Here is a 27,048-nt window from a genome sequence, read left to right on the forward strand (position 1 = left end):
TAGTATTGGTATATCCCATTTATGTTCATTAGAAATTAAATAAAAAATTTTGACATGTACGAATATTTATTACCCCCCCCCCTCTCTCTCTCTCTCTCTCTCTCTCTATATATATATATATATATATATATATATATATATATATAACCTGCCTCGTCAAATTCCTTCTAACTTATGCAAGCATGTAAAAGTGCATGTTAAAAGTCATGATGACTTAGCTAGCAAGGACAAAGACATACAGAAAAAAAAATAATAATCAAAGAAACTTCTTTTATTATTTTTGTTTTTTTTTATGTTGCATTCTTTCTATGTCTAAATCCAGTTAATACATGCACATTTTTTTAATTTTTTTTTTTTTACTATTCTTAATTATAACAACTGCTAATGAACTGTCAGAATTGATATCAGCAATAACACAAAACTACTCCCAACTAAGCGCTAGACCTTACTGTTAAAGCCTTCAGCCATTCTTTGGTTTGTTAGTTTTTAAATTTATTTTATAAACTCAATTGCACTTCAACAGAAATGATCAAAGGGAGCTGGACCGATGAAATCAGTGTCAATGTATTGCCAATCTATATTCATTTTATTGACCCAAAAAAGATGAAGGTAACAGATTTCAAATCATGTTGGGATTAATGGCTACTTTTACAACTGTTACAGTCTTCGTTCTCCATTCCAGTTGAATGGCAAAATAGTTTATAAAATGAATTAAAAACTAGCAAATCAGAGAATGGTTGAAAGCTTTAATAGGAAGCCAGCTCTGTTAGTTTCAGATATTTTTGTGTTATTAATGATTATGAAGTGTGCACCTCATACACTAAACATTATGATTTGTCTGACCTTCTAAAAAACATAACCCTCTTGAAACCTCCATCACACTCTCTCTCTCTCTACAGGCTTTAACCATCCAATAACCATAGCTAAGCATAAACCTCATTTATTTCATCAGTCTGAGGGGGCCTTCTCAGAAGTTAGTTACAACCCCTTCCACCGTCTCATGCTTTCAATACTACAGGGTCCACTCAAAGTATCATTACCACAACAGTATTCTACTATTAACTCCTCAAGAGTCGCTGTTGTCCAGCAGAAAGTTAACTCTGACTTTGCCGTTCATCTCAGCCATGACCATCACGTCGTTTTCAGGTAAGTAGAACTACACTACCCAATGTATCTTGTACTGACATATGTCAGTGAAGGTAATTCGAGGGTTGTTTCTCACAAATCGAGTAATAGCGTAGAATATACGATATACTCGATCTACGCCGTAGATGTTCATCGGCCTATCAGAAGATCGAATGATCTGTGTAGCTGTAGGAATCGATTTGTAAATGGAGTGATATTGACGTATCGTTTAGTCCAACCGTGAAATTGTGCTACGGAGGTTTTGAATAGCATGGAATGAGCTTCGAACCGACTAGTTTCAATGTTTTACAACATCGGAATGTGTTTAGTCATCCTTGCAAACTACAGTGAGACAGTAATACAGAAAAGTCAACTCTTTCAAAGGAAAAGTTTAATATCAAGAGAAATAACTTTGTAAGAAAATGAAATTATGATGTAAGGGAGATAATAGAGTTGTTGTTTTTTTATAGTTTGAGATTCATTAATTGTTTAATGTCAAGGGAAAGAATAACATTGAAACACAGTTTACACGTGGAGACAAAAACAATTGTTTGTTTAAGCAACATCTCCAAAACTTGTCACTTTTAAAAGAACAAAAGTCTGTCTGTCTTTAAATATCTCGATTTAAATAATAACAAAAAAAATAAATTGCATCAAATCTGATAAAAACTCCGAGCGGTATTGAAATAAAAGCTGCAAGTAAAATACTGAATGGAGAAGTTTAAAGAAACTGCTTTTCGATGAGGCTAAATTAAAATTACTGAGATTTCTTTATAGCTTAGTCAAGTAGTTCCATTGTGAGTTTCCACACCATTTTTGGTATTTTCTTGTTCATGTCAGTATGTGTAGATTAAGTTCACAATAGCGACACTATCTACGCGTATATGTTTTGTATTATTTTATCTCGCCTTCGAGATCCAGTATTCTCAAATTTTTGATTCCACTTCAAATTACAGATCAGTTTTCCTTTCATCGTTTACTCAACAGGTCAGTCCATTTGCATTATATAACGTTTAGGTTAACATTTTGTATTACTTTATCAGTATCCTCTACCATTCAGAGGAACGATCCAAGTGCTTACTACAGAACAAACGCTGTTGAAGATACTCAAAAGTGAGATCATGGCATCAAACTTTTTCTTTTATCTGTTCTTTTACTTATTTCAGTCATTAGACTGTGGCTGTGCTGGGACACTGCCTTGAAGCTTTAGTCGAATTAATTGACCCTAGTACTTTTTTTTTTCGTTAAGCCTGGTACCTATTCTATCAAACCGCTAAGTTATAAGGATGTAAACACACTAAAACTGGTTGTCAATCAGTGATTGGGGACACACACAAGCTCACACGTTTATACATATATGATGGGCTTCTTTCAATTTCCATATGTAGTGAAACTACCTATCGTCACTAGATACAAAACTACTATCGCCATTACATACAATCTTCTCATTTAAATATAAATAAATGCGAGCGTAGTAGAGAACCCATTCCTTGTCATCACGTGACTGATTAATATTCGAATCGGCAACTTCTTCGAACCGTTCCCGCCAGAACGCAAACTGACCAATCACAGCCCCTAATAAGGTCACGTGATAGAGTATTAAACTGAAGCCATCGGGAGCCAATAGTTTGTTATAAATAGCTTTAACTCATACCCAACAAATTTGTCTTGGTCCAGTTTCTCTTTGAGAACTGTTCCATGTACCACACGGCAGCAGCAACAAGTAGCCAGCGACCACTTCAACAGCTTCGTCCAGCCAACGATGACCACCGCCGTCGCCACATCAGCAACTAGAGTCTACGACTACTATCCAGCATCATCTTCATGACCAACACGATTACTACCAAGCAGCCTCTACACCACCAGCGTCAACACGACTTACTATGTACACCAAACCAAACCTCCGCGGCACATCTCTCTCTTCGATTCTGTTAGGTGACTCAGCTTCACCACGATAAATAAACAGACAAGAATTTCAGCCAGCGACGAACGTCTGTATAACAAGAATCACGGCCCGGCATCGATGCCACGACATCACAACTAGTGATCAGCTGTGCCACACTCAGCCCCCTCACTTTCACATACAGAACTTTTCCTATAGTGTACTAACGAACTGGTATAATCGCTCACGTGTTATTGACTCTCCTTCTATCTGCTGTAAACACTCATACACACATGTATCACTCACATACACACTTTTCTTTGTACGACGGCCTGTCTTTGATTATGTTCTTATATGTCGCATTCACACTCTCACACAGACATACATCTTTAACGCCATAATAAATATCTCTGTTATTCATCTTATACGGTTGTGGTCTTTCATTACTGGTCATCTCGCATAACATATCACATATATCATATCTGATATATATTATTTTGTGTTCGACCGTGTGACACGTTTAAATAAAAGGAGTCCTCTGTTTTTCCATTTGTCACCATATCTCCTTTTTGAGTTCGCACGGTCATTCTTTACACATACCAAATCCACTCACAAGGCTTTGGTCATGCAGTGGGACTGAATCCGATGCCATGTGGCTGAGAAGCAAGCTTCCTACCACACAATCATGCCTAGAAGAAAAAAAATGATAAAGAAATAAAGACATAAGAGCCACAGTGTTGCATTATGGCATTAGTAAGGTGTCTTTCGATTGGGAAATAATTGTCAAACAGCTTGGAATGGTTCACTTATTTTCAGATCTTCCCTGAATTTTTTATAACAAAGTGTATATGACAACATGTTTCAGCATAGCTTTTCATTACTCTGGAAACTTTGTTGTGAAAGTAGTATAAAGAAACTAAAATCTACAACAGTCATTGGTTTCCGTTAGATTGTCAACATTCCTATTAAAAAAAAAAAAAAAATCAACACAATGATGACACAGATAATTGATAAGTCCCCCTTGGGGGTCATTGGGATGCTTCAGCCATGGCAGCATATCTTAGGTGGGGAAGCCTGGCAGAGTCCATCCCTCTCCAGACTAAACTCATTTGTACAACTGGATTGGATCAACATGAAATGAAATGTTTTGCTTAAAAACACAACATATCTCCTGGTCCAGCAATCAAATCCACAATCTTACAATCATGAGTCCAACACCCTAACCACTAAGCCATGCGTCTCCACAAGAAATAGCAAAGTTTATTTACTCTACTCAGGTTTATTATATTGCTGCTCTCTATGCTTTTTGTACTGCCACTGCTTACCTCCTTCCTGAGTTTTTGGGTTTTTTTACCTTCCCTTCCCAAGGCAGTCCTCGCATTTGTTGGGTCCTGGTTCCTGTCAAACTGTCCAACCCATGCTAGCATGGAAGACAGATGCTAAATCATGATAATGATGACAATATGTATATATGCAAGTATCCACCACATTAGGATTACCTCAAGTTAAAGGATTTCGGGATACAAGCTGTAACTTCATTCTTACACCAACTCAGATAGCATAGTTTTATATTACTAATTTAAAACTATACTTTCTTTCCAACTCAATGGCCACTTGTGTTTTAGTTAGGATCAAAGTATATTGTTAACAATTTGAAAAACTATCATCACTTTATGCACATATATACACATATATTGTACATAATGTGAGCATATATATATATATATATATATATATATATATATGGGAGATTATACAAAAAATAACAACAGACGAGGACAGGTGGTGTAAATAACAAAAGTATATATTAGTATGACGCTCGGGAATACGGAAATATATATACACACACACACATATAAAAGAATGTGTGTGTGTGTATGTGTATATATGTATTTGTGCACGTGTGCTTCTATTATCAACACCAACACAACCACCAACAGCAATAGTAATGTATAGAATGATGTAGATAAAAAAATGCATTTCAAATAAAAGCATATAAGATGGTGTCTTAGTGCATCTTAAAAGTTGAATGACATGTCTTTGATCTTGGGTCTATAAGGATTGACTAGAAACTAAACAGCCACATGAATACAATTAGCAAGAACAATATAAACAGTACAACACCATCAATGCCCACCCAACATCAGTAACATGGTTTGAAATAATGGAATATTGATTATCCAGTCAAAACTTCAATTGAAGACTGTTCACGCCTAACTTAACAGACAACTCCACATCATACAATGCAGAGTAGATAAACAGAAAACTTTAAACAGTTAAATCAAGGGATATGAAGTAAAGACCCTGAAGAAACTGTATTATAGTAGGGTTGCAATTGCAATGGTTACTAATCAGTGCAGTTGAAATATGTGTTGGTCTATGTAAAGCTGTGTACACATATTATAAAAATAATAGGTAATGCTGTGCAATGTCATAATAATCCTTATTATTATTATTATTGATATTGCCTATGATGCCATACTGGAACTGAATCGGGAATCATGTGGTTGGGAAGCATTGGCTAGGATGCCTCACAGTATTCATCTCAATTGTCTGCGTTCCGAGTTCTAATCTTGCTGAAGATCAAACTTGACCTTTCACTATAAGATAAGTTATCCTAGAGCAGTGTATCAATGGAACAGTTAAAGGGTCTAGAAGAGGTTTTACAGTACCTTTAGCTTCTGAAAGTGAGCATTTGTCATGGTGACAGTGTTGCCCAAACTGTATCAGCTTAAATTAGCAGCCTTGTCTTGGATAAACATCTGTTTTGTGAAAAAGTACATGTGCAAACAGACAACTACTAACCTTTCTCAAAAAACTTGCCCACATTTATACATATATATATATGCAGGTGCATGATCATTTTTGACTGATGGTAGTGTCTTCCATATATATGCATATATATATATATATATATATATATTTAAATATGAAGTAAAAGCAGCTCTAGTATGATAAATATCGTTAAATACATATACAAATATATATGCCTTGTGTATTCTCCAGTGGCTACAATGGTGAAGCAGAGTATATAACTCACATGTCACCAGTGTTTTAACATTGGTGACATAAGAGTTAAATACTCTGCTATGCCATTGTACCCACCGAAAAATACGGGGCGACGGCGCCGTCGCGCCTCACGCGCGTCCACTTCGGTCGTCCGTTCGCACTCCCGGCCCTATTCGCCGGTGCGTGCGCGGTCGGGCCGCGGAGCTCTGCGCGCATCGTCGCTGCGACGGTCTCTCCGGCAGCCCGTCTCCCGCCTCCGCCACCATCCCCCGTCCGGTTGGTCGGTCGGCATCAGCATGCGATCGTTTGGCCTCGCCTTCACCGGCGTCGCAGTCGCCGCTGTTGATGCTGCCGCCGCCTCCGCCAGTGGCGGCGGTTCGCGGTGTTCGGGGGAAACAAACGGGGGGGCGAGCGTCGCCCGGGGCATCGCCGCTCGCACGCGTTTCAGTAGCGCGTCCACCTCCCGGTCGTTTCGGCCCGCACGGTTCCTCCAAGGGTGCTCTTCGCCTTGGCGTTAGGAAGGGCATCCAGCTGTAGAAACTCTGCCAAATTAGATTGGAGCCTGGTGTTGCCATCCGGTTTCACCAGTCCTCAGTCAAATCGTCCAACCCATGCTAGCATGGAAAGCGGACGTTAAACGATGATGATGATAATGATGTATTTAACAATATTTATTATACTAGAGCTGCTTTTACTTCATATGTAAATTTTGTCTTAGGTATGCAATTTCCAGGTATACCAGCGCATGATTTTATAAGCCATTAACATATAAGTTGTTGGACTGGCTAGCTGACTTGCCTTCAACTGAGGTGGGTAGGTAGTGTTGATAAGATACAAAAATGGTAAAACATTGATGCCCATCACTCCCAAAAGTGATTGAAGGTGTCTATGGGTCTAAGGTGTTTTAGCACCGGTGACATGAGAGTTATATACTCCACTATGCCAATGCTGCCACCGGAAAATACACAAATCATATACATTAATATATGTATTTAACTATATATATATATATATATATATATATATATATATATATATATATATATAGCTCAAAATATCTGGCAGTGTTGGCTATAGCCTAGTCACCCGTATTACGAACCAGGTGATACACGAAGGAGTCATACCCAATGACTGGTGTAGCAGCATCATAGTCAACTGCTACAAAGGTAAAGGTGACGCTTTAGATACAAATAATTACAGAGGCATCAAGCTGTTAGATCAGGTTATGAAAGTTACAGAGAGGGTCATAACCCAACTAATTAGGGAGCGAATCAATTTAGATGAGATGCAGTTTGGGTTCGTGCCAGGTAAAAGCACTACTGATGCCTTATTTCTAGTGAGACAGTTGCAGGAGAAATACCTAGCTAAGGATAAACCTCTGTACCTGGCTTTCGTTGACATGGAGAAAGCCTTTGACAGGGTCCCCCGATCCCTTATCTGGTGGTCAATGAGGAAACTTGGGATAGAAAAATGGTTAGTGAGAGCTGTGCGAGCCATGTACAGAGATGCTGCCAGTAAGGTGAGGGTTGGAAATGAGTACAGCAATGAATTCCGGGTAGAGGTAGGGGTCCACCAAGGTTCCGTCCTCAGCCCCCTCTTATTTATCATAGTCCTCCAGGCAATCACAGAGGAGTTCAAGACAGGTTGCCCCTGGGAGCTCCTCTATGCTGATAACCTTGCCCTAATTGCGGAGTCACTATCAGAACTAGAGGAGAAGTTTCAGGTGTGGAAGCAAGGTCTAGAATTGAAGGGCCTTAGAGTCAACCTAGCTAAAACCAAAATCCTAATAAGTAGGAAGGTAGATAAAACACAAACCCCTTCAGGTAGATGGCCCTGCTCAGTATGTAGAAAAGGAGTAGGTAGTAACTCTATAAGATGTACCCGGTGCAAGCTATGGACACATAAGAGGTGCAGCAACATCAAAGGCAGGTTAACTAGCAAGTTAGTTTTTGTTTGTGGCATATGTTCAGGTGCAATAAAGACTGTAAACAAACAGGAAACAACTTCTATCTCATTCCAGGGTGAAAAACTAGAGGTAGTCGATAGCTTCCGCTATCTGGGCGACCAAGTTAGTAGTGGGGGTGGGTGCGCTGAAAGTGTAGCTGCTAGAATAAGAATAGCCTGGGCAAAGTTTAGAGAGCTCTTACCCCTGCTGGCGACAAAGGGACTCTCACTCAGAGTAAAAGGCAGACTGTATGACGCATGCGTACGAACAGCCATGCTACATGGCAGTGAAACATGGGCTGTAACTGCTGAGGACATACGTAAGCTCGCAAGGAATGAGGCCAGTATGCTCCGTTGGATGTGTAATGTCAATGTGAATACCCGTCAGAGTGCAAGTATCTTCAGAGAAAAGCTGAACATTAGAAGCATCAGTTGTGGTGTGCAAGAGAGACGATTGCGCTGGTATGGACATGTGGTGAGAATGGATGAGGATAGCTGCGTGAAAAAGTGCCACACCCTAACAGTTGAGGGAACCCGTGGAAGAGGTAGGCCCAGGAAGACCTGGGCTGAGGTGGTGAGGCACGACCTTCGTACATTGGGCCTCACCGAGGCGATGACTACTGACCGAGACCTTTGGAAATGTGCTGTGCGTGAGAAGACCCGACAAGCCAAGTAAGATCGTTGCCAGTGCCCTGGACTGGTTCTTGTGCGGGTGACACATGAGATGCACCATTTTGAGCGTGGCCGTTGCCAGTACCGCCTGACTGGCTCCCGTAGGATTTTCGAGCGAGATCGTTGCCAGTACCCCTGGACTGGCTTGTGCGGGTGGCACATAAAAGACACCATTTCGAGCGTGGCCGTTTTCATGCGGGTGACACGTAAAAGCACCCACTACACTCTCTGAGTGGTTGGCGTTAGGAAGGGCATCCAGCTGTAGAAACTCTGCCAAATTAGACTGGAGCCTGGTGTTGCCATCCGGTTTCACCAGTCCTCAGTCAAATCGTCCAACCCATGCTAGCATGGAAAGCGGACGTTAAACGATGATGATGATGATGATGATATATGTATATATATATACACACACACACACACACAAAATATAGTATATCATTCCTGTACATCTAATAAGCTTACCTGCCACCTTTTGTTATTCCAGATTGAAATAGATGGCTGTAATAGCACTTTGAATTCACCCTATTAAACACTGCTTGTCCCAGCTGATTAGTTTGCAGAATGCAATCAGGACATGTAAACCATTTGGAAACTTGATGTGTAATAAAGTTTTGTGTTAAATTGGACAAAAACACTACCAAAATTTAAGAAATACTCCAGACTGTTTATTGATTATCTTAAAAGAGCCAAACATCTGTTTTTTACATGCACAAAAGGGCAGATAAAGCAAGTCTACCGAAAAGCTTATGATGGTCCTCGTTTCCAAAAAAGGGCATCATCTATTGGGTCGGCAACTAAGTACCCGCCATTTTTTAAAATTTATATATTCATTTATATATTTATATATATATATTTATTTATATATTCATATATAATATAATATAGGATAAAATCTTTATAAGAATTTATCAAGTAGTCAGCGTGAAAAAACCCCATAAGGAAAAAACCCCATCGTTTTTTCCCATAAATATATATAATTTATATAAGGGCATTAACTATATAGTAATGCCTCACGCTTAGAGGGACTAAATAAGTCAGTTTTTTACTTATTTAGTCCCTCTAAGCGTGAGGCATTACTATATAGTTAATGCCCTTATATAAATTATGTGTGTGTGTGTGTGTGTGTGTGTGTGTGTGTGTGTGTGTGTGTGTGTGTGTGTGTGTGTGTGTGTGTGTGTGTGTGTGTGTGTGTGTGTGTGTGTGTGTGTGTGTGTGTGCGTGCGCGCGCGCGCGTTCATATATGTTTTTGGCATCTATAGTTACTCAAATACTAGAACTGGGTGCCACTGCATAGTGTCAAGGGTTCCAAATTTGCCTTCAGGATGTTGGGCAAGATACTGCAATAGCCTGGGCTTCAGAGATCTACAGCTCTTCAATATCCTCCTGAAGGGCCTGAGAGTCCTGCATGGGGTAGATGTAGGTGTCTTTAAAATAAAGCTGGACCTCTTCCTGTCAAGTGTCCCAGATGAACTAACTTCGCAGCAGTTCGCTTTTGTGGACTTGGAGATAGCCTTTGATAAGTCCATCTGATCCCCTATCTGGTGGGCGATGTGGGAACTAGGGATTGACGGATGTATAATAAGGGCTGTACAGGCCCTATATAGAGATGCCGTTAGTAAGGTGAGGGTTAGCAATGAGTATAGTGAAGAATTCCAGGTAGAAGTAGGGGTCCACCAAGGATAAGCCCTCAGCCCCCTCTTATCATAGTCCCCCAGGCAATAACAGAGGAATTCAAGACAGGCTGCCCATGGGAGCTCCTTTATGCTGATGACCTGGCTCTCATAGCAGAATCACTACCAGAAAAAATTTCAGGTGTGGAAGCAAGGTTTAGAATCAAAGGACCTTCAAGTCAATGTTGCAAAGACCAAAGTTCTAGTAAGTAGGAAGGCAAACACATCATACACCCCTTCAGGTAGGTGGCCTTGCTCGATCTGCAGAAAAGGTGTAGGTAGAAACTCCATAAGGTGTACCCAGCGTAAGCTATGGACACATAAGAGGTGCAGCAACATCAAAGGGAGATTAACCAGGATGATAGCTTTCTTGTGTAGCAGATGCACACGGGCAATAATAAACACAACAGATGCTCAGAAAACAAATTCCATCACATGCCAAGGAGAGAAACTAGAAGTAGTTGATAGCTTCCACGACTTAGGTGACCAAGTGTGAAGTGGGGGGTGGATGCTCAGAGAGAGAGAGAGTATTACCACTAGAATAAGAATAGCCTGGGCAAAATTCAGAAAGCTTCTACCCCTACTGGTGACAAAGGGCCTCTTGTTCAAAGTGAAAGGTAGATTGTACGATGCATGTGTATGAACTGCCATGCTTCACAGCAGTGAAACATGGGCCGTGACTGGTGAAGACATGCATAGGACAGAGTGTAAGCGCCCTGAGAGAAATGTTGGACATAAGAAGCATTGAATGTGGCATGCAAGAGAGATATTTGCATTGGTTTGGTCATGTACTATGGATGGATGAGGAGAGCTGTGTGAAGAAGTGCCACTCCCAAACAGTGGAAGGAATCTGAGGTAGGAGACCCGGGGAGACATGGGATGAGGTGGTGAAGCATAGTCTTTGAACGTTGGGCCTCACAGAGGCAATGACAAAAGACCCGGCAAATAAAGTGAGTTCACAGCTGTAACCTACACCAGTGTTGCATAACCAGCCTACTCAACGGTACCTTGGATCGTAGGGTAACATGCCATGCTTGAGGAGACCTATTGAGTCAAGTACATCAAAATCAAATGGAAATTGTAGTTGCGATTCCCGTGCCGGTGGCACATAAAAGCACCATCTGAACATGGCTGATGCCAGCGCCGCCTTGACTGGCTTCCATGCTGGTGACACATAAAAAGCACCAACCGATCATGATTGTTGCCAGCTCCCTCTGGCCTCTATGCCGGTGGCACGTAAGAAGCACCCACTACACTCTCGGAGTGGTTGGCATTAGGAAGGGCATTCAGCTGTAGAAACACTGCCAGATCAGACTGGAGCCTGGTGCAGCCTCCTGGATTCCCAGACCCCAGTTGAACCATCTAACCCATGCCAGCATGGAAACTGGACGTTAAACAACAATGATGATGATGACAGGCTTCTTTCAGTTTCCGTCTACTGAATCCACTCACAAGGCTTTTGTTGGCCCGAGTTTATAGTAGAAGACACTTGCCCAAAGTGCAACACAGTGGGACTGAACTCAGAACCATGTGGTTGGGAAGAATACTTCTTCCAGACAGTAGATACAGCTGTGTGATTAAGTAGTTCACTTCTCAACCACATGGTTTTGGTTTGAGTGCCACATTGGGCATGTACTTTCTACTATAGCCTTAGCTGGGTCAACCAAAGCCTGAGAAAATCTACCTCAATAAACTCTCAGACCAGCCATGAAACATTGACATTAAGATGATGTTATTAAAAAGCATGACACATACACACACACAAACTCCCATCTGTATGTGTGCTTAGATAGCTGAAGGGGAGAATAAAGAACAAATGTATAAATATATCGACATATTTTATCTTTTACTTATCTCAAGTCATTGGAATTCAGCCATGCTGAAGCGCCACCTTGAAGGGTTTAGTTCAATCCAGTGTGTGTATGTGTGTGTGTGTCTGTATATACACGCACACATACATACACACATGTATACACAAATATATATTGTGTGTGTGCGTGTATGAAATGTAGACATGATAACAGCTTGCCCATTATTAAGAAAAACTGATCCAAGTCAATCGATAAAGTAACCAGAAAACTATACATCCTCTACGACAAGATCCTGAAACTGAAACTTATGGCTTTTTTATGTTTTAGAAATGATATTTACTGAGGTTTTCTTGAGAGTCAGTCACCTGAAAAGTATCAATGTTGTAATCTTGTCTTGTTTCCGTCTGTAAACAACTTCTGTTCTAAGCCAACATTTATGTCTTTTGTTGTGAATACAACCATATAGAGAACACTCATCCACTTTGAAAGTTACAGATCAAACAATGGTTTACATCAAGTCAATGTTACTTTAAAATAATGATTTATCATATTGATTTTAATAAAAAAGTTTCTTGGTGAAGAAAACAATCAATGGAATTGACTTCCAGTACATATTTTGTACATATTTGATCAACCCCAGATGTACAGTGAAACATGTTAAAACTTGCACATAAAATGCAGACTAACAATATTCCTTCCTTGAATATTATTTGAAATTTGTCCTTATTGATCTCATGTTAAAACAATTACAATGTACAAACCAGTAGCTATAACACAGTGACTTGAACTGCTTGAAATATCAGTCAAGTGATTCCACACTATGCTTAAAAAACCTTAGGATAATTCAATCCTGGACAATGTTCCTTCAAGCTGTGCATGCATAAGGTTTTCAAAATGAAAAGATAATTTTTTAATTGAAAAGTTAATCATGTAATTTCATAATCTTAGAAATGTCCACATAAAAATGGTGTGCATTTGTTTAGTTGGTCAATATGGCATTTGAGCAATGGCTACTCACATAAATGAGCAATGAAAGACAAAACTTGCACACAAGCAACTTTTAGTCCAGAACCTCAGCAAAAAAATTTGAGAAAACACTATTCTTAAATACACAAAGTCTGAGATTAAAACAAGATAACCATGGCTGATAGTCATTTTATAATGGACCTGCTTGCTCAGAGTTGAACAGAAGCTAAATCAGAATCACACACAAAAAAAGAAAAAAAAATAGCCCCCAAAACCTTCAACACCATATTGTAATATTTAGTACTTTTCTGTTATTGCCAACTTTTATAAATTTACTTGTAAATAAACTATTACATTTGTGTAATGGGTGTAATAGTTAACCAGCAAACTTTCAGAATAGCTCCCACTACTTCAAGGAGAAGGAAAAGGACAAGGAATTGGGTGTTTGCTTAATAGTTTACTTACTAACTCCTTTGTAAAAAAAAAATTGGTTGTCAATAATAGAAAAGTGACTAAAACTCTGTAGGATTAAAGGAATGCCTATTTTACCAGAAACCTCATCAAACCAGTTTGGTTGTTGCTGGTTATGGTTGAAACTTCATTGAGCAGCTGAGCTTTTCCTCCAAAGACATAAGACATATGTAGGATGACGAAAGGCAAACTACATATATCCTAACAAGTATTCTACTCTGAGGTAAAACACTTCTCATTCACTCAACAGAAATGAGACACTCATAGCCCTAAGTCTGCTCTGACTTAACAGTGGCAACCAGGTACAATCTACAGAATTGGTGTTTCAGATACACTAAAGTCTCTACTTACTTGGAAACCCTACTGCACTCTGCAACATTTAGTGATGAATCATATGGAGTATAGTGTTACAATGTGGACATGTTACATTCTCTCCACTGCCCAGTCTATTTTAATCTGTGCAATAAGAGCATCTCTTATCAAACATGATTAGAAAGCAAATGACCATCTTTATTCAGGCACAGTGTATCTAGAAATACATTCTCCAACTTACAAGTTTGGTTTCTGTTTTTAATATATATTATTACTATTTCAAATTCTGCTGGGGACAACTTTACCTTTCATCTTTTTTTTTGGGGGGGGGGGGTCAATATAATAAGTACCAGTTGAGCACTGGAAAGAATGTAATCAACTTAGCTTCTACCCCAAAATTGTTGGCATTGTGCCAAAATTTGAAACCAATATATATCATTATTTCAAATTCTGCTGGTATCAACTTTGCCTATCATCCTTTTGGAGGTCATTCACAGTACCAGTTGAGCACTGGGGTTGATGTAATCAACTCAGCCTCTACCCCGAAATTGCTGGCCTTGTGCCAAAATTTGAAACAAATATTATTTTTTATGCATCTATGGACAATGTTCAGTTGCAGGTTTGTTAATTTTATATTATTTTTTATTTTATTGTATTTTGAGTATATAATTTATTTATTCATGTATTTATTTATTTATTAGCATATTGCAGATATGGATTATATATTTTTGTTTTGTATTTATTATGAAGATGTGGGCAAAGTGATGAAAAATGATCTTCAGATGCTGAACCTCACAGCAGAGATGACAAAGGACTGTGACAATTATTGATTTGCCGTGCTTCAGAAGACCCATTCAGTGAAAGTAAAAGTGAGGCTGTAGAGGCATGTTGCCCCTACCTCCAAACAAAAACTGATGAATATCTCTCCCATCCAACTACTCATCTTTCAACACCACCCCTCCCCTTCCTCAGACTTACAATCTGTTGTATTCCTCTTCATCTATTCCTCACAAACCTACCTGCATGCAATATGTTCCTTTCAGCAATCCCTCCACTCTCTGTCTTTCCTTTTGCAATTTCAAAATCTTACCCACCCTATGCTTTCCAATCCCCAATCCCCTTTACTATATGCATCTCCCTGTAACTTAGGGGTACAACCCCACCACTGTCTCATCTTCATCATCTCTCTCTTTCCTCTCTACCTATGGCAGCCTTGTTACTTCTGTACTACAAGTCACTTTTTCCAATACTGCTCACTACCTCAGTGGAGAGGTCTTGACCAGCAAGTTACTTGGTGACCTCACTGCTGCTGGTGCCACATAAAACCACCCAGTAAAATCTGTAAAATGGTTGGCATTAGGAAAGCCATTCAGCTACAGAAACCATGTCAAAGTGGACAGCAAAGCTTGATGCAGCCTTGCTAGTTCCTGTTGAACCATCCAAATTCTGCCAGCATGGAAGGTTGGCATTAAATGATGATGAGAGGAAGGATGTAATTGGAGAGAGATTTGACTGCTATTTCTAGCAGGTCGAGAGATCATGTCGAAGCATCCTTGAAATAATATTGGTGACCAAAAAAGGAAGCAGGTTTATGAATTATTCTCTTCCAAATTTGTGGACTTGGCCAGAGCCCAAAGGTTACAGTAAAAGCAACCTTTTACTCTGCAGTTAATAGCGTACATACTCATACACAGTGATAGAAATAGGGCAGTGCATGCAGGGAGAGACTGTGTTCGCCTACATCTCAACTCACCTTCACAAACTCTCGGACCATAGCGTACCCCTTGTTCCTATTCCTTTTATCTATCACAGTTCACGCACATTGTTGGTGAAGTAGCAACTAGTCAGGAGATTGATGTAGTAGCCGTGTAGCCAACCTATTTCTGGGATGAGTAGATGGGGTAGTATTGTTATAATAACGTTGTAGCTCTGATTTTCCAAGCAGTAGCAATAACTGGTAGGATCAGCGAACAGCTTTGAACGAAATAAAACCTTGAGAAACAAGTTCTCTCCCATGTATTTTATGAATTTTCGAATCTTTCTCCCTGTTATAGACTAATTCATGCAATCTTAATGTTTTCAGGGGAAAATCGATATGATATTACAATCAAAATTACATTAATAGATTATAGAAAATATCCCTTCTATTTGGTAGTGATAGGTAAGTAAATAATATGAACAACTAGTCTCGAAATTAATGCCGCGAGCTTCACTTTAGCTATGACCATGTTTAGAAGTAACGTGCAACACATTAGTATAAGGGAAGTAACTCTAAAAAACTGCGTGACTAGGGAATCGGAAGTGAGATATGTAAATAATGTTGGAAAGAAATGTTTTTAGAGCTACTTTTTTTTTTTTTTTTTATTAATAGTATTAATAAGCATGGAGCTAACTTGTATATAACCATATAAATGATTTATATGGGAATCATAATACATCTTACTTGCGGATGGAAGTGTAAGACATGATTAAGTCATAATTACTTAACTCTAGAGATGTGACTGAGAGAATCTATTGTTAATGCGCAACAAAGAATAACAAAAGTTATCTCGACGAAAAATTAGGAGAGAGCGAAAATTATAACGACAATAATACATGCAAGTTCGTTTGTGTGTGTCATTTCGTTTGGTTAGGCAAAAGGCCAAAATTTCTAGGATATATTCAAATTAATAAATACTGTAATATCCTCCATTTTCAAAATTACTGGCCAACAACCTGTAAAACTTATCAGAATATTTTCGAAGTTATTTACTGCTAAACGAGATATTTTATAATAAATAATAATAATATATATATTATGAACAACAAAACAGCAATAATGATAATAGTAGAGGAAGATATAGTTTAACAGAGAATTCTCTTGCGCGTTACTATCCCAGTAGACAATTGTACTAGTTGTTGTCAAGAAATCTTATCTTTATTTTTAAAAAGTACAGGAGAATATTAATCCCGTAAAGTTTCTAATAAGACGTCAAAATTCGTTTGGTGAGGTTAAAGTTATGAGCAGCTTATTTTTTAATAGTTTAATGTAAACAAAGAGACAAGGTAAAATCGTTCACATCTAGCTTTACATATTATTGGTTACTAAACGACTAAAAGTATAGTTCTGAGATAACAACGTCACTAAATAGACTATAGTTATCATTTCTCACCTCTAAAAGAAGAAAAAGAACGTATAAGGGCTAATATCTGAGTAAACAATGAAATATTATAACATCTTACCTCGACACAACTGTCCTGTTTGGTTGTGGCAACGTGGCCCTGGCGTGCCAAAACAAGTCCGCGATCGACTCCCAGGTCGCATACAGACCAGTAAGTGTAATCTCCTGTATCCACTTCAGCTTTGATCTGTCCGAATTCATCACCCGAACTGCCGTCTAAAATCAGCACTCGACCAGCAGATTTTCCGAAGAACGTAGGGACTGCTAATCTTCCGGGAATATAAGCTTCGTCGTTCCATTGTTTACCAAGACAAGAAAGTTGTCGACCGTACGCACTTTGGAGACAACAAACACCTCCCAAGTAACAGTCTGGTAACTTTAGACGTCCGACACACAACCCTGCTAAAGTGTATTTCGAGACACAACTTTCCTCTTCAGCTACACAAAGATGATTATCAGGTGTCATAGTCATATCGGATATGCTGTATTCGCATACGAATTCTGTGACAAGTTTTGCTATTCTCGGAGCAGGAACGACTTTTGCCATTATTAGGAAATAGATTTATACTATTCTTTAGCTTTGTATATTTACTCAAGCATATAAATATATATGCATTCATGTATATGTAAATGTTTAAGTAATGTATGGAAATAAGAAGGAAGAAGCTGCGAAATTTCGAAGTTTTGAGACAAGGGAAATAACTCTACACTACTTTAACAATCCCTTTCGTCTCTATTTCCGGTGTTCTCTTGTGCTTTCCTTATAATATAGTTCCTGATAAATTTTATTACAATACATTAATTGAATATTCTAATAAAATGACCGATTTCTTATTTCTAACTAGGTACCTGCATCTTACTTTTAAACAAGACTCTTAGAAATATTACTTTGGCTGTGTTTTACAAATATTGGAAGACTTTATAGAATCTGCTCAAAACATATTAAATGGCAAGAAATTGTTCCATGCTAATTATTCCAGGAATCTATGTGTTTAGACTTAACTGAAAACAATGTGAATGTAAGTCACAGCTAAAAGAGTCATAAATAAAAGCTATAAAAACTATAAATAAGGTATTAAAACATTACTGCAATTATTTTCGTTAAATTTTCGAATATAATTTATGATTATATTATATTATGATTTAGGTAATTTGATAATTACATATACAATACGTGTGTATATGATGCATATATAATACAAAATATAAATCCCAAGCCGAAAAAAACACAAACATGAGTGAAGAAAGAAAAAAAGGAAACGAAGAAAGAAAAAAAGCATCAATTCAACACCAAGTGTCTTAATTGGTCGCACACCACAAGGTTCTACGGAACCTACTGAAGTAAGCCAACACGCACGAGGCATTACTACGGGCGGTGGCGAGGCTAAGGTGTTAGAAAAACCAAGCAACCTCACAGACATCACCTGACACCTTGGTAGGGTGAACCGTCAACGATGAAAAGAACTCCGCTCTCAGCGGCCCAGCTCCTCCAAACGTCTTAAACGCCATAGGCTGGAAGTACCGGTTCACTGACGAGTCCTGATACTGAACGATTTTCTTTCTTTTGGCTAGGGAAGCAGTGACCCTCCCATTTACCGCAGCATCCAGGGTGTGGAAAGGAATAAAAGAGTCACAGACTGGCATCTCAGGTGAGGCACCTATCTCTTACCCAGGAACAAAGGGTTTAGACCACCTCATCTCTTCCCATCACTTCTGGATAATCCCGCCGGCTGCAGCACTGAGAAGACATTAAGCCGAGCCAGGGGATCACTTTTTCCAACAAAACAATTCTCGTTAGCTGCCCATGTAAAACATTTTTATAGATTTATTTGTACAGCGAATAATAACTCTAGAGAAGGTCATTTTCCAATATATTTGAAAATTCAGCACCCACACCCTACTTGCGAGGCCATTTTAGCAGCATTATAGAACCTCTGGCAAACTAATGCACTTGGTCCTACAGTATTTATTACTGTTATTTATCTTTTCCTTGATTCAGTAATTAGACTGCGGCTATGCCGAGGCAGTGTCTCGAACAATTTTCAATCGAATGAATCAATCCCTGTCCTTTTTTTTTCTTTTTTTAAGCCTGGTACTTATTCTATCGGTCTCTTTTGCCAAACCGCCAAGTTACGGTGACGTAAACACACCAACACCGCTTGTCAAGCAGTGGTCGGAACACACAGACAACGTGCACACACACGCACACACACACTCACACTCACATACACACACACACGTATATACGATGGGCTTCTCTCAGTTTTCGTCTACCAAAATTCACTCACAAAGCTTTGGTCGGCCCGAAGTTATAGCAGAATACACTTGCCGAAGCTGCCACTTCTATTTCATTCTTATTTTTACAAGCCGCAATATACGTAGAATAGAACAAGGCCCCTAAACCCGTGAGACTCCTGAGCGCCTGCCCATTGTGTCCATCCCTTAAAAGAGCACCGGCTATCCGTACAGTTGACGATCAGCGTATGTAAACTAAAAAGAAAACTTTTCGTTTTCAGAAAAAAACATGGGGTTTCAAGACAGAAAGTATAGTTTGCAAGTGTAAAAATAAAACCACCAACAGTCACTGTGACTGACATGCTGTTGATATTGTTTTTCTTAAAATATCGACTTCTCGACATTAAACATTCCATCCCTTCTATTTTTAAAGACTATCAACTCTAAACTCCTATGATAACACGTAGGAGTGTGTCCCAATACCGAAAAGGTCAACGTCTTTAAATCTGCCCATTATTGTAGGACTGGCGCTTATACATACATACGTACACACACACACACACACACACACACACACACACACACACACACACACACACACACAAACACACACACACACACACACACACACACACACGTACCTACATACATACATACATACATACATACATACATACATACATACATATACCTACGCTGAACTGTTGAGAAATCTACAGTTACTCAACCCAAATTACAAGTTCAGGTTTATACCTGCAATTATTGGGGCACTGCAATGTGTAACACACTGCCTAAATACCAATCCTGAGAAATTCACAAAACCAGAAAGGAAAAAGCTGATTCATGTACATGTTTAGATATGTAACTATATGCATGAGAATACATGCATAAAATAAAACATACAAATTTGTACCTGCACTGACTCCTAATACTGCACACATACTCATATACGTGCAAAAATAGCTTGGTGATGTTGTTGAAATTCCAATGAAGGCTCTTTCCCTATTGGCAATAAATTTTGAAATTAAACTGAATAATGAAATACATATACACGTTATTTTCTGGAATCGATTTAAGCTATTGTAGCTCCTTCCTCAACCCCCAAAAGATTGTGGATTTGTAGTATTATTAGAAGTTATGGTTAAACTGACAGAATAAAGAGGTGAACAGCAGAAGCTATAGAATGTTTTGTTACCAAATATAAGTCAGTTTTTGGTTTCGTCCTTCTAAGTTCTGGGTTCAGCTCTTGCCGAAGTCGACCTCACTTTCTAACCTTTTGTGTTCGGTAGCATCTGTTGGCACAGTATACTCGAATGTTTAAGAAGTTAGCTTCGTAATCACGAGATACAGGTTTCGATTCCACTGCGTGATATTTTCTGTTGGGCCATACTTTGAAAATGAAATTCAACAGATGGATACGTATAGAGGCTTCTCGGGTGGATTGTACCTGTGATTCAAAAAGTAAAGCTTTGCACTCATTCTGTCAGGCTGATTCTTGTTGAGAATTACGTTAAAGGTATATGGGTCTGTAGAATTCTCAGTCATTTACTCCTTAATTTAAGAGTAGGTAACACATTTGATCCAACAAAAGAATCCTATCGCTGAACGACGAAGATCCACCAAAATAATAGTCAACTACAAGAATCGATTAAACGAATCAGACCTTTCTCTCAAAATGTGTCTTTCATTTGATATTGGTTTCAAATTTTGGTACAAGGCCAGCAGTTTTGGGGGAAGTGGAGAGTCGGTTACATCGATGCCAATGCTTAAATAGTACTTACTATATCGACCCTTTAACTAATATTCCCAAACGGAAGCTGCTGGATTTTGACTCGTTGAACGCTCAGTAATTTGCATTGAGCAATTCCATATGCTCAAACCCTGCAAGACTAAATTTTATCTTTCATTTCCTACCGATCGATAATATAAGTAGCAGTAATATACTAGAACTAATTCGATCAATTTTATTCCTTCCGCTACAGATGTGTGGCCTTACCCGAATATAAAAAAAATATTAGTACGGAAGGAGAAATCAATAAAATATTGTTAATTAAAGTTATTATAATGCATAAACAATGATCTTCCACAATTCAACCATAGTTTATTTAATAATGAAGGATTAAAAACTACATTTTACACAACTCAATATCTAATAGCTTTTATTATTCAGTTATTTTAAACTTGCATTATATAAACCCTGTTAAATGCTGAGCTGTATAAAACATTTTAAAAAATCCTTTATACAATTATACTTGAAAAGTGGCAAAAACCGTTGCTTATGAACTATAATTATTGTAAGTGCAATATGATTTAAATTTCAGTGATGGCGTAGAGTGAGGTTTTTCTCTTTTCAACAGGAATGATATATAAGCATGGATGTGATCAGAAACTCTAGAAACATTCAATACTCATGCTGTGTCAAAATTTAGCCATTTAGTATTCACATGACTCTGATAAATGTAATGCTTCATTATTCACATTATTTTGAATTACACATCATCTCATAGCTTTGAGATTTTGAAGCTGTGATTGTTTTAAAATGTCTTTGTAAAGTGTGAAAGGATGGATCTGGCTAGTTTAAGTTGGTTCAAATGCTAAAGGGTTAAATATATAAATGTCATAATCGGACATGACACCAGTTGTTTGCCTGTTTATACTTTTATTTTGTTATACAAGTCCCTACTCAATTGAAACACTGCTTATAACTAATTATCGTTAGGCAGCTATAACATGCCGGCATTTTTAGTTGCAGTTCAAGTATAAATAATAAGGGTGAAAAATTGAATATTAATTTGATTAATATCAATTTAAAACCAGTGGCCTAGCATATTGAAAAATCTGAAAATTCAGAAAAATTATATTGTGTATATATATATATATATATATATATATATATATATATATATATATATATATATATATATATATATATATATATATATATGGAAAAAAGACAAAGTAGAAAATGCTAAAATACTTTTATAAAGAACATTACAGTACTGGTTTCGATCCTTGAGATCTTTTCAACAGAAAATATGAATAATAAATTTTTGAAAAATTATGGAAAAATTAAATTTTGGTAAATTTAATAGAAAAGTCTTTTTAAAGACATATTTATATAGTATTCAAATAACAGGGGCATTTTTCTTGTTTCTGCCTGCCTCTCTTTCACTTCTTAACTCTTGTGGGTTCGAAGAAGGAGTGCTATGATAGTAGCAGAGTGTTAATTGGTTGGGTGTCCTGACATTGACCTGTTGATGGTCGTAGTGATCTGTATTGTTATAATGTTTGCATATTACATAATACATGTAATATTACGTCTGTTGATTGAAAGTTATAAGGGCACACACACACATATAGACTCATACGTATAAAATAAGAACGAGATTAAAAATGCACAAAATTTGTGTGTGTATGTGTGGTCGTCGCTGGCTTTATCTCGTATCCGAGAATTTAGTTTCTTCCTTGCACTTCATAGTAAAGGTGGTGGAAGACGAGGTTGATTTTGTCAAGCCTTTCTTTTCAGTTGTTTGATTTTGTTTTCTCTTCTGGTAGCTTCGAAGTTTTTGGTCCCGATAGTGATGGAACATCGCCACTTGGTACGGGCTTGTATTTCAAATGATATATTTGATTAAAACAAATTTTATTTTTTGACATAAGAGATAAATACTTTTATCATATATTTATATATATGAATGTAAAAATACAAAAATCCTTTCACATGACAAAATTTTTTTCATGTTACATTTTTACAGTAAATGTGATAGTTTATGTTTACACAATGTGGTTTTTACACACACTGCATGAGAGAGAGAGAGAGAGAGAGAGAGAGAGAGAGAGAGAGAGAGAGAGAGAGAGAGAGAGAGAGAGAGAGAGAGAGACAGACAGAGAAAGAATTCACATAATGAAATTTCTCGTACAAGAATACTTTAGAGTATAAATTTTAAGGTTTTGCAGTTGAAGGATAAAAACTTAATTTAACTAAGAAAAATCATATCCTATTGCCAGGGGACACTTTTCACAGTCGTTCAGCTTACCGATGTCCAAATTTTGTATTTTCGATCATTTTAGTTTTGTGTGCTAGTGATGGTGTGTGTATGTATATGGCCCAGTGGTTAGGACAGCGGACTTGCGGTCATCGGATCGCGGTTTCGATTCCCAGACCGGGCGTTGTGAGTGTTTATTGAGCGAAAACACCTAACGCTCCACGAGGCTCCGGCAGGGGATGGTGGCGAACCCTGCTGTACTCTTTCTCTTACTTTCTGTTTCTGTTGTGCCTGAAATTCAAAGGGTCAGCCTTGTCACACTGAATGTCCCCGAGAACTACGTTAAGGGTACACGTGTCTGTGGAGTGCTCAGCTACTTGCACGTTAATTTCACAAGCAGGCTGTTCCGTTGATCGGATCAACTGGAACCCTCGACGTCGTAAGCGACGGAGTGCCAACAACAACAACAATATAAATAATATATATATATTTCAGCACAGAATTTTGTCAGTGAACAGGTCTCGGTCTCAAAGTGACGAAAATATTTTGACAAATTAAATTTAAATGTTGAAGTAAATCTGACGGTTTTTGTGTGTTATTTTAAATGGCTTATAAACACCTTCCACGCTGCAATTGTTTATATATATATACTTTTATTGTTTTACTTATTTCAGTCCTTTGACTGCGGCCATCCTGTAGCAACGCCTGAAGGGGGTTTAGTCAAAGAAATCGACCCCAGGAATTATTCTTTGTAAGCCTAGTACTTATTCTATCCGCCTCTTTTTGCCGAACCGCTAGGTTACGGGAACTTAAATACACCAGAATCGGTCGTCAAGTGATGGTGGGGGACAAATACATCCACACATGCGAATATCTACACACACACACACATATATATATATATATAATATTCAAAATTACTAATAATTTTACCCATATTGTTATTAAAATTATAATTCACTGCATGATCAAAACTGCAGTTTTCTGCAGGATAGGTCGTAGCACGCACGTGGGTATAAAAGATAAATAATAATCACCCTCGGCTGTGTATCTTTGGGAGTGCGGTTAAATATCAGTCATGCGATGACGCTTGATCGCGTGAATATTTAATCTTAACACAAATTTATATTTGGAATATTACACTGAAGAGAACAATAGGTAAATATGTTTTACTTTAAGTTTGAAACGCGTCTGTAATTAACCACGGTCGTGTTGATTCATCATTTTTCTTTTGCCTACATTCAAAAGTGTTTTATTGTCTCGGAGATTTGATGGTAGTTGAAAAGACATTAGCGTCTATTTCTAATTCAGTACGTGGCGAGGCACTTAGCTGACCCCTTATTAGAATTTTGCATATATTTATAGAATATTTTGTATAATTTACCTAAAAGGTTTTTTTAACGTATTGATAACTTGGTAAAATTATTAATAATTGTACCCTATATATATATATATATATATATATATATATATATATATATATATATATATATATATATATATATATATATATACATGTGACAAGCTTCTTTCAGTTTCCGTCTACCAAATCCACGCACAACGCTTTGGTCGGCCTGAGGCTATAGTAGAAGACATTTGCCCACGGTGCCACGCAGTTGGACTGAACCCGGAAACATAATATGGTTGGAAAGCAAGCTTCTTACCACACAATCACGCCTGCATAGGTGAATAAAAAAGACGACGTAGCGATACATAAATAATATTTCAAAGATCAAACAAAAACACAGCAAACGGAAAGTTTAACAAAAACACAACAAACGGAAAATTCGTAGCTAATTCCTCATCAGTCAACGTCCAAAAGATCCTTACAATTTCGCGCCTTTTATTGTCGATATTGTTCACTTTTTGGTGGAGCCAATGGCAAATAAGCCACTGGGAATAGCTAACGAATGTACAGGGCAACGACAAAAAGAAACACGATAAATAAAATAATTATAGTAATACATACATAGAAAAAAAAGCCGAGCGGCTGCCAGGCAGACGAGTTTGGAAAATGCAAAGGAAAATAAGAATGTCCTGTAGGACTAGAGACGTGAGAGGGGCAGATAAAAGGTCACGTGGTAGAGACGAAATGTCCTGGAGGACAGAGGGACAAAGGGACAGAAGCAACAGAGGAGAGTATTTGGGAGGAAAAGAGAGAGAGAAGACGGTAAAGAGAGGCAAAGAAAGAGAAAGAGACTGTAAGAGATGTCTCTTTCTTTGCCTCTTTTTTTATCTTCCTCTCTTTCCATTCCAATACTCTTCTTGTGTGTGTGTGTGTGTGTGTGTGTGTGCGTGCGTGCGTGTGTGCGTGCGTGCGTGTGTGCGCGCGCGTGTGTGCATGTGCGTGTTTGTAGATTGATTGAGTGATATATAGACAGACAGATAGACAGACAGAGATAAAGTGACAGACGGACGGAAAGACAGACAGATAGACAGACAGACAGACGGACGGATGGATGGATGGATGGATGGATGGATAGACAGACAGACAGTTAGCTAGCTAGATAGATGTGCGACTGAATGACTGGTTAAGAATTTCACCGTCAACCAACTACTCCAGAGGTCCCGGTACCGATACCGATGCAGGAAAGGTCAAATATCTTTATTATATTCACGGGTTGCGAGTTCCAGACCCCAGTTATGAACTCATTTGCATACAGCCAATCAGAGCTCAACTTTCAAACTAATTTATGAGCGCATAACAAGTGATGGGTGATAAGATAAGGAATGACTATGCTTGTTTTCTCTCTTTTGAAAATGCTTGTTGTTCTTTTTCTTGTTTCAACTATGGCTGCTTCTGCGTAGTTATTTGTGTTGTTGTTTACTTTGTAAAGCAGCAAATGGAGAGGGTTGCTAGCACATAACCCTCTACCCACATTTTCCCCATCCATATCTTTATCATATGAGCCCTAACAAAATCCGATAATAGGTATGGATGCAAATCTATCTAATTACTTGTCTCCTAAAATCAGGCATAACTTGGCGATCGATCAACTTGCAACACCGTTCTTCGTCTTGAGTTTATTGGTAGAGTGTGTTTAACTTGACAGCAAATTCAAGGTGAGCTCTGATTGGCTGTATGCAAATGAGTTCATTACTGGGGTCCGGAGCTTTCGTGGGAAAAAAACGTCGCCCCTAAGTATGGTAAAAGACATTGCTGAGAAAAACGTCAGCTGGAACGTACCTGTATTTCAAATGTCCACCCTTGTTACATTGTATTTTACCGATACAGCCTGTGAATTGCATTGAGATCATACGTATCTCAACCTTTCATTATGACCTGCGTGCCATCGGAAAGGTCAGCAAATTGGGTCATTGGTTTCCTCACAACCTTTCCGGGTCTAATCGCGCGCAGAGAGTGAATGTGTGCTCTTCTTTAATGTCAGGTCTCACGAATGAACCTTTTTTGGATCGAACAGTAACTGATGACGAGAAATGGGTTCTCTATAAAAATGTCAAGCGCCGAAGACAATGGGTAGGGAAAGGAGAAACACCGGCACCCCATCTACTGCGAGCAGCTTGAGCGGCCTAAATCAACGCCAGTAGAAAAAAACGACCATCTTTGGTTTCAAGGCGGAATGTGTTCTCCCATCAGGATAATGCTCGGACACATACAGCAGCGCGGATGACATTCCAAAGCTGAAGCAGTTTCGATGGAAAACGATGCCCCATCTGATTATCATTTATTCCGCAGTCTTCAAAATCATTTGGACGGAAAAAATACGAATTCTGTAGACGAGGTTAGAACAGTATTGGAGGAATATTTTTCGTCACGGTCAAGTGAATTTTGGAATAGGGGCC

At 38.4% G+C, this 27,048-nt stretch overlaps 1 protein-coding gene across 1 annotated transcript in view; it reads right to left on the reverse strand.

Annotated features, from left to right (window-relative positions):
- LOC106868425 (uncharacterized) overlaps window positions 1-17,758 on the reverse strand; it is a 34,524-nt gene extending 16,766 nt beyond the window's left edge. Inside the window, exon 1 of the mRNA XM_014913669.3 lies at window positions 17,085-17,758. Within this exon, the coding sequence (XP_014769155.1) occupies window positions 17,085-17,570 (486 nt within the window). The 5' untranslated portion in view covers window positions 17,571-17,758. The remainder of the gene's footprint in view (window positions 1-17,084) is intronic.
- Between the last annotated feature and the right edge of the window lie 9,290 nt (window positions 17,759-27,048).

This window comes from Octopus bimaculoides, chromosome 13 (genome assembly GCF_046866305.1).
Source record: "Octopus bimaculoides isolate indiv1 chromosome 13, ASM4686630v1, whole genome shotgun sequence".
NCBI classification, from domain to species: Eukaryota; Metazoa; Mollusca; class Cephalopoda; order Octopoda; family Octopodidae; genus Octopus; species Octopus bimaculoides.